The sequence below is a fragment of the Lithobates pipiens genome, unplaced genomic scaffold (assembly GCF_037356315.1).
Source record: "Lithobates pipiens isolate NorthernLeopardFrog02 unplaced genomic scaffold, aLitPip1_a1.2 Scaffold_8, whole genome shotgun sequence".
Classification (NCBI taxonomy): domain Eukaryota; kingdom Metazoa; phylum Chordata; class Amphibia; order Anura; family Ranidae; genus Lithobates; species Lithobates pipiens.
In genome coordinates, this window is record NW_027507903.1 from 389,782,658 (window position 1) to 389,801,192 (window position 18,535).

Consider the following 18,535-nt stretch of genomic DNA (forward strand, 5'->3'; position numbering starts at 1 on the left):
ATCACTATTCACCCTTGCTATTGAACTGCTTCTGCTTCATTCTAATCCTGATATAAGGGGCATCAAAGTGGCTTCCTGTCAAATTATATTTTTTGCTGATAACATTCTTTTATAGGTCATGTCCTCACATAACATGTTACCTAACCTATTTAGGATTCTGGATCAATTTGCTTCTATCTCGGGCTTGGAAATTAACCAACATAAATCTAAGGCACTCAATGTATCCCAACTTATAGCAGAAGTCAACCATCTTCAACAAGTTGTCCCGTTCAAATAAGCTATCGGTCCTCTCCCCTACTTGGGGGGCAAGCTAAAAGGCTGTTCTGCCGCGTTATATCAAGCTAGTTACCTATCAATGTTAGCTCAATGTTGAAAACCTGTTTGTCTCTTGGCTAGGCTATATTGCTGCTGTTAAAATGACTTTGTTACCTAAGATTCTTTGTTTCATGTGCTCTGTATAGTGGTGCCGTCATACTGTTTGCATAGTCTAAAACATGTCCCCACATATATTTGGGGTCCGGTTAAGCCCAGGTTGCCTAAATCTGTGCTCGTGCACAGCAAGCTCTCTGGTGGTGTGGGAGTACCTGATTTTTCTAAGTACTACCAAGCTGGCTCAAATCACATTATTTCATGCTTGTGAAAGTCCATTGTGGGTGGGACTTAAGGCTGCAGATATAGACCATGTAACTATTGATAACCCTCTTTGGCTTTGCAAGTCCAAATGTAGGTTTGTAGGAAACCCTGTTAATCTGCAGTCACTTGCACTCTGGGGTAAACTTAAATGCCCCTCTAAACTCTAATATCCCCTCATTGCCCCCCCCCCCAGTATAATTTTATAAACACCCCTTTTAATACAGTTAATTCTAACCCGGCCTCATTCCATCTGTGGATGCAGCTACAATTGAGACATTTTGTGTTGCCCAGTTACTACCTCTAACATCAAATCCTTCTTCACCCTACGTGAACAAAACCAGCTCCCCACATCGGAATTGTTCCATTACCTCCAAGTATTCAATTTTTTTACAATTTCTGTCTATGTACACTCCTTCCTCACCAGTCTGACCCTCCTTAAGGGTAAATGTTCATCATACTTTTGATCTCAAAATACACCTGGAGCAGGATGACTGGATGCTATATGGGCACTAAATAATTCCTTACTATCCTTGCTGAAAATATTGCCTCTAGAAACCAACTACAAAGTGTTAATGACATTGTACCTTGTCCAGGCAAGAATTTCAACATTCTCAACCAACTACCCTCCTGTGCGTTTTCAGGGTTGTGGTGAACGAGGCATGTATATTCATTTCTGGTGGTCCAGCCTAAGAGTCTAGCTTTCTGGGTTAAAGTCTTTTGTATAATTTCTACTTTCTACAAGGCATTTGCATTATTAAATCACTGTTCTCATCTTTTCCCCACTTTCACTTTCCTATTCTTCAGTGTGTTATTTGTTTTTTGTTTTTTTTGTTCTCAATTATCACCTTAGCTTTTCTAGAGTGACTGCCCAAAGGGCTTTTTTACCGGAGTTAATTTTTCAAATTCATATGTTTTAGTCCTAGTCTTTGACTAAAATGCCAATTTTAGTTTTAGTCATTAGTCTTTTTTAGTCCTCGGAATTGTTTTTGTTGTATTTTAGTTGACTGAAATCTCCAGTACATTTTAGTTGACTAAAATCGAATGGGTTTAGTTAAATTGTAATGCATTATTTAACCATTTCTCTAGAATTTCCAAGCTCATTATATACTCCTGGACTAAAAATCGAATATGTAATTATGATGGGAAAGTAAATGGGAGTGAGGGAGTGCACAGGGCAGAGAACTTGTCTGGGGAGGCTGTTATTTTACAAAGTGCTAAGCACTGCTACCTTGCTGGGAGGGGAAACGCTCACTAGGTGGTTTGCAGGGCATTAGCCCAGAACTCCCATTCAGCAGGCAGACAGAGGGAGCCATTACAGCTTGTCAGGGGGGTGAGGGCTTGACAGGCGGAGCTCCGAGGAAAGTTCAGATGGGTAAACATCCCGTCATCTGACATTTTCGTTCAGTTTTTGTTCGTTGACGAAAATTGGAATTGATTTTTTTCATAGTTTCTGTAAATTGACTTAATTTAGAATTATATTTCCATTTAATTTTCATCACTGAAAACATGCAGCAGACATAAATTATAATGAAAACATTTTTTTAGACAAAGTTAATACTACTTTTTACACCTAGCAGACTGCACTACTCATTCTATAGGGCTTGTTGCCCCCATTATCACTCCCATCAGTCAATATTTGTCAGTCTATGTGTTACTGTTACACACTATTGAAATATTTTTTTTTTAATCTGTATTGCACTTGCCATGGGTGCAAATCCCACTTTATACTGAAAGTCTACCGTACTTAACCATGTCAATGTTCTCTCTTTTTTTCAATAAAAAGATTGAGCAAGAAAAAAAATACAATAATTAACCCTTTCCCTTCCAGCCCTGTGCTCCATTATTACACTCGGGTGGCTAGACCATTTTTGCAATTTTTTATTTTATTTTTTATTTTTCATTTATAGTTTTCATAGTTTGTAAAAGACCACCCAAACCATATATTTTCTGAAGACGTGACCAGTAGAATAAAAAGAAGGTGCTACTGATTTTTAAGGTCCCACGATATTTGTGCAAATGTTTATTAAATCAATATTTTTGCTAAAATTGCACTAAAATCATGATTAGCAGATGAATACAGAGCAAATTTTACAACATGTCTACTAAATATAAAAGCTTAACCTGTACTGAGTTAATAAATAATAAATATTTGTAATTTTTACGCCATTTTCAAAATGGTGAAAAGCAAACATACGCAAACATTTAAATATCCAAATTTCTCAAAAAATCTGAAGGTTTTCATTTTTCCCTTACCGTTTTCAGAATTTGTGAAAGACCCCAGAACCATATATTTTCTGAAAGCATATGACCTCTAGAATAAAAACCAAGGTGCTACTGATTTCTCAGGCTCTGCGGTATTTGTTCAAATGTTTATCAAAACAATATTGTTGCTAAAAATACACTAAAACTATTAGCAGATTTTATTAGCAGATAACGCAATACACACAATATTACCTAAATTCCTGCTAAATATAAAAGCTTATCCTGTGTTGAGTTAATAAATAGCAAATATTTGTAACTTTTAAATTTGGCTTTTTTGCTAAAAATGGTGAAAATCGATTATACCCAAAAATTTCTCAAAAAATCTGGAGGTTTTTTTTTTCACTTACAGCTTTCAGAGTTTGTAAAAGACCCCCCACACCATATATTTTCTCAAAACATATGACGTCTAGTATAAAAAGAAGGTGTTACAGATTTCATTCCACATCAGAAAATCTGAGCAGAATACCATTCGGGGGACGATTGTACGGCATCACATGCTGTACGCAGTCATCACATCCCTTACAGTGTCACCGCATGCCGTACCGTGTTACCGCATGCCGTACAGCGTCATAACACGTTGTACAGAGTCCTCACATGCCATACAGAGCCATTGCTGCAAATGCATGGTTCATCGGATGCCTTATCTGATGGGAGGCATTATTTGATAGAACACCTACAGTTGGCTACCAGTTAGGAGATGGAGTGAGAGTTGCTTGGCAGAGGAAAATGAGAAGACATAGAGAGAGCTGCTAATCATTTGTTACCATGGTGGCCCTGCTACTGAGTGGAGGCCTGAGCTGAGGGCCTGTACCGTGAGTCACCTTCTCTGTTTGTGTCTATAGGCTGATACCTACCTACACAGGAGGGCACCACCGTGTACAGAGGCTGATACCTACCTACACAGGGGGGCACACCCATGTACGCAGGCCTATACCTACCTACGGGGGGGCACAGCCATGTATGCATGGTTATACCTACCTACATCGTGGGGTCACAGCCATGTATGCAAGCATATACCTACCTACACAGGGGGCACAGCCGTATACACAGACCTTTAACTACCTACAGGGGGGGCACACCCATGTACACAGGCCTATGATATCACTGTACAGCATGTGATCCTGTAATACTCTATTTACAATGAAGGGAACATTATTGCCATAGGAGTACTAGGTAATACACTAATTATGGGGGAGCAAAGCTCTGTCCATAGTTACATAGTTAGTAAGGTTGAATAAAGACACCAGTCCATCCAGTTCAACCTGAGTAAGTGTCTACAATTGTCCCTATCCCTATACATTGCACACTCACATTGGTCCCTACCCTCAAGGAGCCCACAATCCAAGGTCTCCACTCATATACTAGGGCCAATTTTGGACAGAAGCCAATTAACCTACCTGCATGTCTTTGGAGTGTGGGAGGAAACTGGAGTACCCGGAGGAAACCCACACAGGCACAGGGAGAACATGTAAACTCCAGGCAGGTAGTGTCGTGGTTGGGATTCAAACTAGCAACCCCTTTTACTGCTAGGTGAGAGTGCTAACCACTACACCACTGTGCCGCCTTGTATGTGGAGCTCTGGGCTTCAGTATGCAAATACAAGTAGATGTGAATGGAAAGTTTCATATGAAAATCCAGATAATCAATAAAAGGATTCATTCACAATGTTAGCTCTGATTTTATTTCATTTTACTATACTAGCAATGCATGGAATGTGCTGTCACATCCATATGTGTATTCTGCTTTAAAAATATATTGTTTTCACTCTGGTAGATAGTGCTGCGTATGTAAATGTCCTCTACATATTACTATCAGTACCTTCACCTAACCTCACCTAAGTCACTGAAGTGCTCTTATCTCTGCCAAGTCTTCTGACCATTGGAACAGGCTGCAGAAGAGGAAGGGGGGGGGGAGCAGCTACGCTCTGTGAAGTCTCAGGAGTGAGCAGAGAGCCAAGAGCCGACATCAATCAAGCAAAATGACAGGAAAGTGGGTGGATCCAGACTCCAGAGCCAGACCATTGTTGGTATGACGCTGTATGGAAGTCTGTAGACCCTCCCACAGGTATTTAGCTTGATTTCAGCAGAATGGGTGTACGTCTGAGAGGGTTGGAAAGATTTTTAGATATCAGCAGCTCACATAGAATAGATATAAGTAAGAAAAAAGGAAACCCATACTTCTCTTTTATGCCAACCCTTCTGTTTTCCTTAAAGCATTACCAAAAGCAATTTTTTTTGTTATAAAAATAACAAACACATTATACTTGCATGCTTTGTGCAATGGTATTGCACAGAGCAGCCCTGAACCACCTCTTCTGGGGTCCCCCAATGCCCCTGTCCACTGCTCCTATTCAGTGGCTCCTGCCTTAAAGCGGACATCCACCCTGAAGTGGAGTGTCCGCTCATCTGATCCCTCCCCCCCTCCGGTGCCACAATTGACACCTTTCAGGGGGGAGGGGGTGCAGATACCTGGATAATCCAGGTATCTGCACCCACTTCCGGGACAAGGTAGCCGCAGATGCCCTGCCCCCCGTTGTGTTCTGGGAAACACACAGTTCCCAGGACACAGCAGGGGGCCAGTGGAGAGGCGCAGCCCGATTCGTTCATTCGCAGTACGGAACTGGGTAGTGAAGCCGCAATGCTTCACTTCCCGATTCCCTGACAGTGGATGGCGGCGGGGGCAGCCGAGAGACAAGCGATTGCTCGTCATCTGCCGCCGACATCGCTGGACCCTGGGACAGGTAAGTGTCCATTTATTAAAAGACAGCAGCTGCAATATTTGTAGCTGCTGGCTTTTAATATTTTTTTTTTAAAGGTGCAGCTCCTCTTTAATGTCCAATGAGTGCCTGAAAGCAGCATTAAGGTAAAAAAAACTTCTGCCTTTAGAACCACTTTAAACTATGACTGGGAATTCTACTCTTTTGAGGATTCAGGTAGCAATGGAAAACCTGAAAGAGGTTTTAACGCTTCTCCCATACAACAAAAAAATATTTTAATTGTTGTATGTACCCCTCTTACTTCCTGCCTTAGTAACCACCATCACCATCTTGCCCAGCGGAGATGGACAACAGTGAAAACATGTACCCACACCATCTGAAACAATTTGGCAGAGTTTCTCTTTAATTAGAATAGATCACAGCTGTTGCCCTGGTACAAAACATACAATAAATTCTTCTAATGAGTTAATCTTATTACTTTAATAATTTATTTCTCCCATCTAAATGGCTCAAAAGGCCATGGTGAATATTAGGCTACAAGTGGACATAAGACTAAGTGCTCATCAGATTTGGGGACAACTCATCCTGTAATCAACACTCTTAAATGTTCATAAAATGGTTGTAATTAAGCTTCATAATACTGATACTGTATAACATGAATACTTATGTAACATTCATTTAGGTCAGTATTCCCATGTGTAAAAGCCCTATGACATACTGCAGTGGTTCTCAACCTAAGTCCTCAATTACCCCAAATGGGCCATGTTTTCCTTTACTTTGCACGGCTGCTTTAAATCGATATCGATGACATGGTATTGATAGGAGCTATTTTATCTAAAGGAAGTTCCCAAAACATGGCCCGTTGGGGATACTTAAGGACTAAGGTTGACAACCACTGACATACTGTACAGTCTAATTGTTTTATTTTCTGTTATTTTTAGCATTATGTTCGATTATTAGCTTATGTAATAGCTCATCTTTAGATTGCTTTTTTTGTCCTATTGATATAATTGTGTTTGTGTCTTATTTGCAGTGTTCTATGCCATCATGTGTCACTGCTTTCCATGTTACTTGCGCCTTTGATCACAACCTGGAAATGCACACTACCTTGGTGGAAAATGATGAGGTAAAATTTAAATCCTTCTGTCTTGAGCACAGCAGTGGAGCCACCAAACCAGAGAATCAGTGCAGCCAAAGACCTTCATCTGTCTCCCAAGCAGATACTGACCAAACCAAGCAGGACCTAGAAAAGGTAACTTTGAGGAAGCAAAAGCTACAGCAGCTGGAGGAGGATTTCTATGAACTTGTTAAGCCAGATGAGGTGGCAGAAAATCTTAATGTGAACAAGAATGCGATTGACTTTATTTATCAGTACTGGAAACTGAAGAGAAAGGCTAACTTTAACAAGCCTCTTCTAACTCCCAAAACAGATGAAGTGGATGATTTGGCTCAGCAAGAGCAAGATATATTATACCGAAGGCTAAAGCTCTTCACACACTTAAGGCAGGATTTGGAAAGGGTAAGTCTGTAACACTACACATTAGGTGTGCTTATGTGCTGGTTTTTGCAAATGATGCAACCAGTTATAAGAGCACTACATACAACTATGATTGATCAATAATATGTATTATGTACTTTTTTTTTTTTAAAACATGTTAGCAAATCTCTGTGATTATTACCTATCTCTAAAGAAGGGGATGGGCCCTGTATTGTGAATCCATTCAGAGGCGTCAGACCTCAGTATTGCATAGGCTGATAGGTTTCACTGTGCATCATATTTTATTTGAGATCTGCTGTTTAGTCCGATTTGTAAAGATTGCCTTTAATAAATAAAAAGATGCTTATTTTGCTACTGTACTTAAGACACAAAGTTACTCATCTCTGGTAACCAACAACGCACAATTCTGTGTGTACCCGAAGACCTTTTCTCCAGTCTTTGTCAAGGAGTACACGTTTATTCGTTTTTCTTTTTTGTTGTTTTTTTTTTCTTTTTGTTAGAAATACTACTCTTCTGGAATCCTTGAAATTCTCCTTTTTGATGCTGACCATGTGACTAACTCCTTGGTCACATGGACTATGCCAAAGTGTGGGTTATTCAGACTGAGTTGGTAAGTTATTGGCTCAGATTGAACATTACTCCCTTAAGCCCCCGTCCCTAAACCTCAGCACTCACCACACTACTAGCATGATAAGGGAGAATAATTCCTAGGAGAATAGCAAGCATATCTGGCCCACTGGACTTTTTTTTTTAAGAGTTACTAAAGCAAATTTTATTTTTTTAATTAAAATAATAAACATGTATACTCACCTGCTATATGCAGTGTTATTGCACAGAGCTGCACCCAAACTCCTCTTCTGGGGTCCCCTTCTAAAGCTGTTCATTTTTCCTCTTCAGTGTCTGCCCCCTTAGCAAGTGCTTGCTATGGGGACAGATGCTGTGGGGTCGCTCTTGAGCCATGCTGTGTGTTTCTAGATGCACATAATGTGTCTCGGCCCTGCCCCTCGCTCCCTGCATTTGATTAACAGTGCAGGGGCCAATGGCTCCCGCTGTTGCCTCCTTGTCCAGTGAGGAGAGAGAGAGAGAGGAGGGCGCCACTGCTCTTGGGCACAGTCCTGGATCAAGATTGGGCTCAGGTAAGTGTTGGGGGGGGGGATGCAACATTTGCAAGTTTTTTACATTAATTCAGAGAATGCTTTAAGGTAAAAAGAGTTTAGCCTTTAGAGACATTTTAACCACTTGCTTACTGGGCACTTAAACACCCTTCCTGACCAGACCAATTTTCAGCTTTCGGTGCTCTCACACTTTGAATGACAATTACTCAGTCATGCAACACTCCCCTGATGAAGTCACGTGACCGTGACGAACACGCGTCGGGACGCTACCGGAAGTGACGCAATCGAGCTCGAGGCTCGTTTTATATCTCATACAAAAATACTGTCTGTTTGTGAGTATTAAATTTGTTGTTTTTTTATGAATAAACTTCAACACTGTTTAACCACTTTCAGACCGGACCATTTTGCTGGTAAATGACCAGAGGTCTTTTTACACTTTGGCACTGCGCTGCTTTAACTGGTAATTGCGCGGTCATGCAATGTTGTACCCAAAACAAAATTTGCGTCCTTTTCTTCCCACAAATAGAGCTTTCTTTTGATGGTATTTGATTGCCTCTGCGATTTTTATTTTTTGCGATATAAACGTAAAAAGACCGCAAATTTTGAAAAAAAATGATATTTTCTACTTTTTGTTATTAGAAAAATCCAATAAACTCAATTTTAGTCATACATTTAGGCCAAAATGTATTCAGCCACATGTCTTTGGTAAAAAAAAAGTCAATAATTGTATATTTATTGGTTTGCGCAAAAGTTGTCACATCTACAAACTAAGGTACGTTTTCTGGAATTTACGCAGCTTTTAGTTTACGACTGCCTATCTCATTTCTTGAGGTGCTAAAATGGCAGGGCAGTACAAAACCCCCCCAAATGACCCCATTTTGGAAAGTAGACCCCCTAAGGAAATTGATAAGAGGCATGTTGAGCCCATTGAATATTTTATTTTTTTGCCTCAAGCGATTGAATGACAAAAAAAAAAATTTTTTTTTTTTTACACAAAGTTGTCACTAAATGATATATTGCTCACACATGCTATGGGCGTATGTGAAATGACACCCCAAAATAAATTCTGCTGCTTCTCCTGAGTACGGGGATACCACATATGTGGGACTTTTTGGGAGCCTAGCCGCGTACGGGGCCCCGAAAACCAAGCACCGCCTTCAGGCTTTCTAAGGGCGTAAATTTTTGAGTTCACTTCTCACTACCTATTACAGTTTTGAAGGCCATAAAATGCCAAGATGGCACAAAACCCCCACAAATGACCCCATTTTAGAAAGTAGACACCCCAAGCTATTTGCTGAGAGGCATGTTGAGTTCATGGAATATTTTATATTTTGCCACAAGTTGCGGGAAATTTACAAACTTTTTTTTTTTTTTTTTTTTTTTTTCACAAAGTTGTCACTAAATGATATATTGCTCATGCATGCCATGGGCATATGTGAAATGACACCCCAAAATAAATTCTGCTGCTTCTCCTGAGTACGGGGATACCACATATGTGGGACTTTTTGGGAGCCTAGCCGCGTACGGGGCCCCGAAAACCAAGCACCGCCTTCAGGCTTTCTAAGGGCGTAAATTTTTGAGTTCACTTCTCACTACCTATTACAGTTTTGAAGGCCATAAAATGCCAAGATGGCACAAAACCCCCACAAATGACCCCATTTTAGAAAGTAGACACCCCAAGCTATTTGCTGAGAGGCATGTTGAGTCCATGGAATATTTTATATTTTGCCACAAGTTGCGGGAAAATTACAAACTTTTTTTTTTTTTTTTTTTTTCACAAAGTCGTCACTAAATGATATATTGCTCACGCATGCCATGGGCATATGTGAAATGACACCCCAAAATAAATTCTGCTGCTTCTCCTGAGTACGGGGATACCACATATGTGGGACTTTTTGGGAGCCTAGCCGCGTACGGGGCCCCGAAAACCAAGCACCGCCTTCAGGCTTTCTAAGGGCGTTACAGTTTTGAAGGCCATAAAATGCCAAGATGGCACAAACCCCCCCCAAATGACCCCATTTTGGAAAGTAGACACCCCTAAATTTAGGGGTACACTAGTGAGACTAGGTAATAAATGGCGGGTGCCCTGAAACTATAAAAAAATAACTAACCAACCAGCGTCACCTGTAACAGTTATATGGTGATCACTGGTGAAAGGGTTAACTAGGGGGCAATCAGGGGGCTTTATGCGGTAGTATGTGGGGGTCCCTGGCGCTATAAAAAGCTGCGGCGAACCTAAATACCTACCTGTCTAACTAGCGTCACCTGTGACACTAATACAGCGATCAGAAAAACGATCGCTTATTAGGCTGGGTTCACACTGGAGCGATGCGGGAACGCCACGAATGCGCGGCGGGTTCCCGCATCGCATGCCTCCCGGCGGCAGTTCACACTGCCCTATGCGAACTGCTGGGAGTGTCAGTGAAATGTTACTGACACCCCCAGATCAGTTCGCATATCGCAGTGCGATCTGCAAACTCGGATCGCATGGTGTGAACACCCATGCGATCCGATTCTGCTGCGGGCCAAAAAAAGGGTCCCGTGCGAATTTGCGGCGGGTGCGGCGGGTGCGGCAGGTGCGGCGAATGGCTGAACTCGAATCGCACAGAGATCGGATGTGATTTGCACTGCAGTGCGGTGCGAATCACATCCGTTCTCATAAACCGCTGCAATGTGAACCCAGCCTTAGTGACACTGGCGACGGGGGGTGATCACGGGGTTAAACCTTTATTGGGGGGGTTAGGGGGGTACCTTAGAACTAAAGGGGGCTAACCCTAACTGCCCTAACAGTTATTAGTCACAAATGACACCCGCCGGGTGATCAGGGGGTTAAACCTTTATTAGGTAATAAATGGCGGGTGCCCTGAAACTATAAAAAAATAACTAACCAACCAGCGTCACCTGTAACAGTTATATGGTGATCACTGGTGAAAGGGTTAACTAGGGGGCAATCAGGGGGCTTTATGCGGTAGTATATGGGGGTCCCTGGCGCTATAAAAAGCTGCGGCGAACCTAAATACCTACCTGCCTAACTAGCGTCACCTGTGACACTAATACGGCGATCAGAAAAATGATCGCTTATTAGGCTGGGTTCACACTGGAGCGATGCGGAAACGCCGCGAATCCGCGGCGGGTTCCCGCATCGCATGCCTCCCGGCGGCAGTTCACACTGCCCTATGCGAACTGCTGGGAGTGTCAGTGAAATGTTACTGACACCCCCAGATCAGTTCGCATATCGCAGTGCGATCTGCAAACTCGGATCGCATGGTGTGAACACCCATGCGATCCGATTCTGCTGCGGGCCAAAAAAAGGGTCCCGTGCGAATTTGCGGCGGGTGCGGCGGGTGTGGCGGGTGCGGCGAATGGCTGAACTCGAATCGCACAGAGATCGGATGTGATTTGCACTGCAGTGCGGTGCGAATCACATTCGTTCTCATAAACCGCTGCAATGTGAACCCAGCCTTAGTGACACTGGCGACGGGGGGTGATCACGGGGTTAAACCTTTATTGGGGGGGTTAGGGGGGTACATTAGAACTAAAGGGGGCTAACTCTAACTGCCCTAACAGTTATTACAGTCACAAATGACACCAATGCAAAAAAAAAAAAATGACATTGGTGTCACTGTGACTGGGGGGCAGGGGTAATTGGGGGGGTGATCGGGGGGTAAAGGGGGGGTGTGAGTGTGCCTGGCATGTTCTACTGTGTGTGTAGAGTGTTGGTGCAACTCACCAATCCGCTCTCCTCCGTGTCGGAACAAAAAATACCGACACGGAGGAGAGAATACATCACTTCCTCTCCTGTGTTTACATTACAGGAGAGGAAGTGATGTCACGGGGGATTTCTATTCGTCGGGAGCGATCGCGAGGGGGTGGCCATGAATGAATGGCCGCCCCCTCGTCCCGGATCGCTCCCGGACGAAAACCGACCGCCGCAGGCACCGGGCGGGGTCCGATCGGGCCCCCGACCCGCGGGAGGCAAGGGACGTACATGTAAGTCCTTATGCCTGCCCGTGCCATTCTGCCGACGTACATCGGCGTGCGGCGGTCGGCAACTGGTTAAAATTGCTACACTATGGGGCTTCCTTTCTCCTCATCTGTTTAACCCCTTACATAAAACCGCCGAGGTAACCCCCCACGCTGAAGCACTGCTGAGTGACCACATAAAGAGTCCAATACGGAACAGTAGGCAGGAGACTCCAGGATCCGGGGACATAGGAGCAGGACCTCGAGGGATAACGATCACCAGGAACCCTGAGGACACATATATCATATGCTGTTACCTTACAGCTGTAAGGTAAGGGGACACCCATATTTCGATCACACAGGACCACGTGGGAGACATCCACCATCACCATTACCACCACCGCTTAATTTGTCACTTTATAGTGCACATATATCTAAAGCACCAGCACTGTAGGCGATTGTCTCATTACATGCGATTTTTGGGATAATCGCCACCGGTTGTTGCACAAGCTGAATGGACACTTTTAACTAAGATCATTGTTCAATTTTCCTTTATTTATAAAGTCTTAAATATTGTGCACACCTCCTTCTTTTTTTGGACTATTCCCAGAGGGCTCTTTCCCTCTCACTAACACCAGGATTGTTTATGCGTTTTTGTTTTGATTCAATAATTTGATAACTTTTTTTCTTTGTTTCTATGGCATTATTTTGTTCACTGCACTGATATTAAATTCTATGAGATAGGACACCTGCACATAGTCACTCTGTTTAACCCTCCCTTGGTTTTGACACTTTATGCGATTTCTTCAGTCACAAGTCAACCATTATTTGCATTTTTGTTTTATTCAGCTAGCGACTGTTCTTTGTATATTGTTATATATATATTTTGGTTTAGTAGATATTCTCACGGACCTACTTATTGTCCAGCACTAGCACTTTTATGCGATTCTGTCAGTTTTAACAAATCGCATTGCGAATCACCTGATATCTCGTCCACTATTTTATATATATTATTTTAGTCACTTTATGATATATTAGTTACTTTCACGGACCTTCTTCATACCCAGCACTGTCACTTTATGCAACTTCGCTAATTTTATAAAATCGCATTGGGAATCACCAGCTTTAATTATTAGTATTTCCCCATATCTACTTGACCATTACTCAAAATATTGCTACGGTATAGCAGTGAGGGCTTCTCACTATTCTCTAAACACATATATTGTTTCTTACGGTTTATACATTACCTTTTAGTTTGGACGATGGTATATGCATCACCTAAACATCTGAGCACCTATTGAATCTATCAACCTGTTCTGACCAGACTCTTCGCCACAGTACTGCGCACCACTACTTTTCTACCCTCTATTTTCTTTAATTAGGGGTTCTAGTACCCCATCCCAGTGTGTGCAGCGGTACAACAATTAGACTCCTTCCCGATTAGGCGCAGGAATAATTCCTTTTACACTCAGCATGCAACACTGTACCCAAATTAATTTTGTGTCCTTTTTTTCCCACAAATAGAGCTTTCTTTTGGTGGTATTTGATCACCTCTGGGGTTTTTATTTTTTGCGCTATAAATGAAAAAAGACCGAAAATTTTGAAAAAAAATGCACATTTCTTTGTTTCTGTGATAAAATTTTGCAAATTATATTTTTTTTTTCATAAATTTTGGCCACAATTTATACTGCTACATATCTTTGGTAAAAATAACCCAAATTAGTGGATATTATTTGGTCTTTGTGAAAGTTAGAGAGTCTACAAGCTGTGGTGCGAATCGCACAAAATTGATCACATCTGATGTACTGGTGGCCTATCTCATTTCTTGCGACCCGAACAAGTCAGGAAAGTACAAATACCCCCCAAATGACCCCTTTTTTGAAAGTAGACATTCCAAGGTATTTACTAAGATGCATGGTGATGTTTTTGATGTTGTCATCTTTTTCCCACAATTCTTTGCAAAATGAAGATTTTTTTTTTTTCCTCACAAAATTTTCAATGTAATAGGTTATTTCTCTCACATGGCATGTGTATACCACAAATGACACCCCAAAATACGATCTGCTACTCCTTCTGAGTATTACGATACCAAATGTGTGAGACTTTTACACAGCCTGGCCACATACAGAGGCCCAATATTGAAATAGCACCATCAGGCGTTCTAGGAGCATAAATTACACATTTCATTTCTCAACCACCTATTACATTTTTGAAGGTTCTGGAGCACCAGAACAATGGAAATGCCCACAAAGTGACCCCATTTTGGAAAGCTAACACCCCAACGTATAATCTATGAGGCATAATGAGTCGTTTGAATGGTTCATTTTTTTTACGCAAAGTTGTCCATTTATAAGATATTTCCAACACATAGCATGTACATAGCAAAAATGACACCCCAAAATACGTTCTACTACTCCTCCTGAGTATAACGATACCAAATGTGTGAGACTTTTACACAGCCTGGCCACATACAGAGGCCCAATATTGAAATAGCACCTGGAAATGCCCACAAAGTGACCCCACGTGGCACTGACAACACGTGGCACTGACGACACGTGGCACTGACAGATGGCACTGGAGGCAGATGGCACTGGAGGCAGATGGGGCTGACAGATGGGGCTGACGGATGTCGCTGGCAGATGGCACTGGGGCTGGCACTTGCAGATGGTGCTGGCTATTTGCTCTGGCTAATTGCTCTGGCAAATGGGGCTGGCAGATGGCACTGCGGCTGGCAGATGGCGCTGGCAGGTGGCACTGGCGCTGGAAGGTGGCACTGGCAGGTGGCACTGGCGGCACTGGGGCTGACGGCACTGGGGCTGATGGCACTGGGGCTGACGGATGGCACTGGCGCTGGCAGGTGGCACTGGCAGGTGGCACTGGCACTGGCAGGTGGCACTGGCGGCACTGGGGCTGACGGATGGCACTGGCGCTGGCAGGTGGCACTGGTGCTGGCAGGTGGCACTGACAGGTGGCACTGGCGGTGCTGGCAGGTGGCACTGGCGGCACTGGGGCTGACGGCACTGGGGCTGACGGCACTGGGGCTGACGGATGGCACTGGCGCTGGCAGGTGGCGCTGGCAGGTGGCACTGGCGCTGACAGGTGGCACTGGCACTGGCAGGAATGACGGCACTGGGGCTGACGGCACTGGGGCTGACGGCACTCGGGCTGACGGATGGCACTGGCGCTGGCAGGTGGCACTGGCAGGTGGCACTGGTGGCACTGGGGCTGACGGCACTGGGGCTGACGGATGGCACTGGTAGGTGGCACTGGCAGTGCTGGCAGGTGGCACTGGCAGGTGGCACTGGCGGCACTGGGGCTGACGGATGGCACTGGCAGGTGGCACTGGCAGGTGGCACTGGCGCTGGCAGGTGGCACTGGCGGCACTGGGGCTGACAGCACTGGGGCTGACGGCACTCGGGCTGACGGATGGCACTGGCGCTGGCAGGTGGTGCTGGCAGGTGGCACTGGCAGGTGGCACTGGCGGCACTGGGGCTGGCTGCACTGGGGCTGACGGATGGCACTGGCGCTGGCAGGTGGCACTGGTGCTGGCAGGTGACACTGGTGCTGGCAGGTGGCGCTGGCAGCACTGGCGCTGGCGGCACTGGGGCTGACGGCACTGGGGCTGACGGCAGGCGCTGGCAGGTGGCACTGGCGCTGGCAGGTGGCACTTTCACTACTGGCAGATGGCACTGGGCTGACAGATGGCACTGGGGCTGACAGATGGCACTGGGGCTGACTTACAGATCGCTCTCCCTCCTCACACGCTGTCTGTGTGTGAGGAGGGAAAGACACGGCAATGGGAGATGATCTCATATGTTTACATATGAGATCATCTCCCATTGGCAGCTGCGATCGTGCTGTGAACGGCCGCTTTGATTGGCCGTTCACGGCGATCTGTATTTGCCTGTCTCCGGGAGACACGGCGAATACAAAACTTCCGCGATGCGTGATAGTGTACTCTGTATAAAACATTATTTTATTAAATAAAATCCATTGCGCTCAGTGTCATCTGACCGATGCTGCATCCACCTAGGTAAGTATGATTCTTAAAAAGAAAAAATTCCAAAATTTCCTTTTAAGTATGTTTTTAACCACTTTGGCCGTTTTGTGCGATACAGCACTGCATTACTTTAACTGACAATTGCACATGCTATAACCAAATAATTTTTTTTACATTTTTCCCCACAAAAAGAGCTTTCTTTTGGTGGTATTTGATCACCTCTAAGGTTTTTATTTTTTGCACTTTAAACAAAAAAAGAGCTACAATTTTAAACAAAAAAAAATATTTTTTACATTCTGCTATAAAACATATCCAATCATTTTATTTTATTTTTTAAATCACATTCCTGGGGGTGGGGCGTGGGGCGTGGTCTGGACATGGCCAAATTAAGAAACGCAGTGTGTGAGCTCCTGGCTTCCCCCTACTTATCCCAGCTTATTTTGCTCTACTTTTCTCGGCATGCTCTCAACAAAGAGGCGTAAGGCAAAATCTACAACCAGGACAACCCTTGCATCCAAACTAGCAGGAGAAATACAGCATTTCTTCCCGTGTTCCCAGAAAACTTCTCCTGGCACCAGGATGGCAGACCCACATGGTTCCCCTTGTGCAGCTGAGCATACTAGTGCCTACTTTACCCAGCCTCTCTTCAACCTCCAATACATCCTCAGGGACACCTGCATCTTTCCTATCTGAAGCCCCTGAATGCCCATGACATGCTGGGTCGATTAGAGGGGAAGCAGACTTCAGATCACTAATCCACGTACTCCCTACTAAATCAGAGATTGAGGCCCTTATCCCCTGGCTGGAGGATGTGCACCACCAGGAACTCCAGGCAGTCAACACTGCAGTGCAGTCTCTGTCGCACCGGGTGAAAGCTGGGGAATCCTCAATTACAGCACTGGAACTACGAATAATGGCACTGGAGAATGCCAAGGACTCCCATATAGACACAGTGGTGATTCTACAACTCCACTTGGAAGACCTGGATGATTGGAGCCGCCATAACAACTTGCAGATACATGGCCTCCTGGAGGCCACAGGTGTGAAAAGTCTGCCTGATACAGTGGTTTTGCCATCTTCCATAAGATCCTAAATGTGTCTCCCCCCTCACACTGGAGCTCGACAGGGTGCATAGAGCCCTGGGACCCAGATCTACTGATCCTGCCAGGCCACGGGATGTGATCTGCTGCCTACACCAGTATACTCAGGAAAGAAACGTCCTACGTAAGGCATGGGAGACCTTGTCCTGTGAATTTTGACGGTGCCACCAGGATTCTTTCAGGCCTCTCAAGAGCTGCCCTGCAATCCTGTTTTGGATTTTGCATGCCAACTTGGCTTTACATACCGATGGGGCTTCCTGTTGTCCGTTACATTCCCGCAAGAACTCTGCTTCATTTACCCTTCGGGCCCCAGCAGATTTGCCGGTCATGTTCACCTTTATGGAGATGGAGTCCATACAAGTCCCTAACTGGCTCCAGATCCTCCCATGGCTGGCAGGCCACTCGGATGCTTTTCCCCCCCTCACCCGCAGAGATCAAGGAGACGATCCCGGGCGCCGACGCTGGAGGGACCACGTGAGTCATGAACGTTCCCACTTATGGGTGCCCCTTCTGTTGCCAATTTCACTGTTTCTCTGGTCTTGCTAAATAAATATTTGTTCAACTCTTCTGTGGAAAACTTAGCCTTATGGAAACTATGCCTGCAAGTTCTTTCTCCCCCTGTCTGGGACATGTGCTCTGCCATTGTGTGTCAATTCTATTGCCCCTACATCCACACAAGGATGTTTTGCAGACTGCAGAGAGGCTTTGCTCCCTATTTTTTTTATGTTCCGGTAGAACATTGGCCTTCCTATGCAACTGTCCCCTCACTAACCTCTCTACCCCCCCCCCCCCCCCCCCATGTGTTCACATATATACATGGTCATCATTCCCATTTTTTCCAGGAGGTCTTTGTGCCTCAATGTTTGATATTTTATATGCTCCTGACACAGTATATACAGAATGCATAAGAAAATTATATTCATCTGGGTTTTCACCTGTATTCTCTTCCTCTCTTTTCTACGGTGCTGTACATGGAGCCATGTAAGGTTCTTCTCTTTGGGAGAATGGGGCTCCCCCCTGTCCCCCTCACCCCTTGACTGGGTAGATAGGGGACCCCGGGCCTGCTGAGAGACGCATTCAGGAATTGTTTTCCTTACTGTTACGTTCCCTTTTTATTTTACCTATATTGTTCGTATTTCATTTGCATTGGGTAAGACAGACCGCTCCCTTTTACAGAGAGGATTGGAGGTGCCTTTGTTACACACTGGCCATGGGAAAACTTCACCATGTCTTTCCCCTAATATACTT

At 44.4% G+C, this 18,535-nt stretch overlaps 1 protein-coding gene across 1 annotated transcript in view; it reads left to right on the forward strand.

The window, feature by feature from the left end:
• Positions 1–18,535, forward strand: part of JADE2 (jade family PHD finger 2) — an 855,152-nt gene that overhangs the window by 743,178 nt on the left and 93,439 nt on the right. Inside the window, exon 9 of the mRNA XM_077473934.1 lies at positions 6,645–7,130. Coding sequence (XP_077330060.1) covers positions 6,645–7,130 — 486 coding nt within the window. The remainder of the gene's footprint in view (positions 1–6,644; positions 7,131–18,535) is intronic.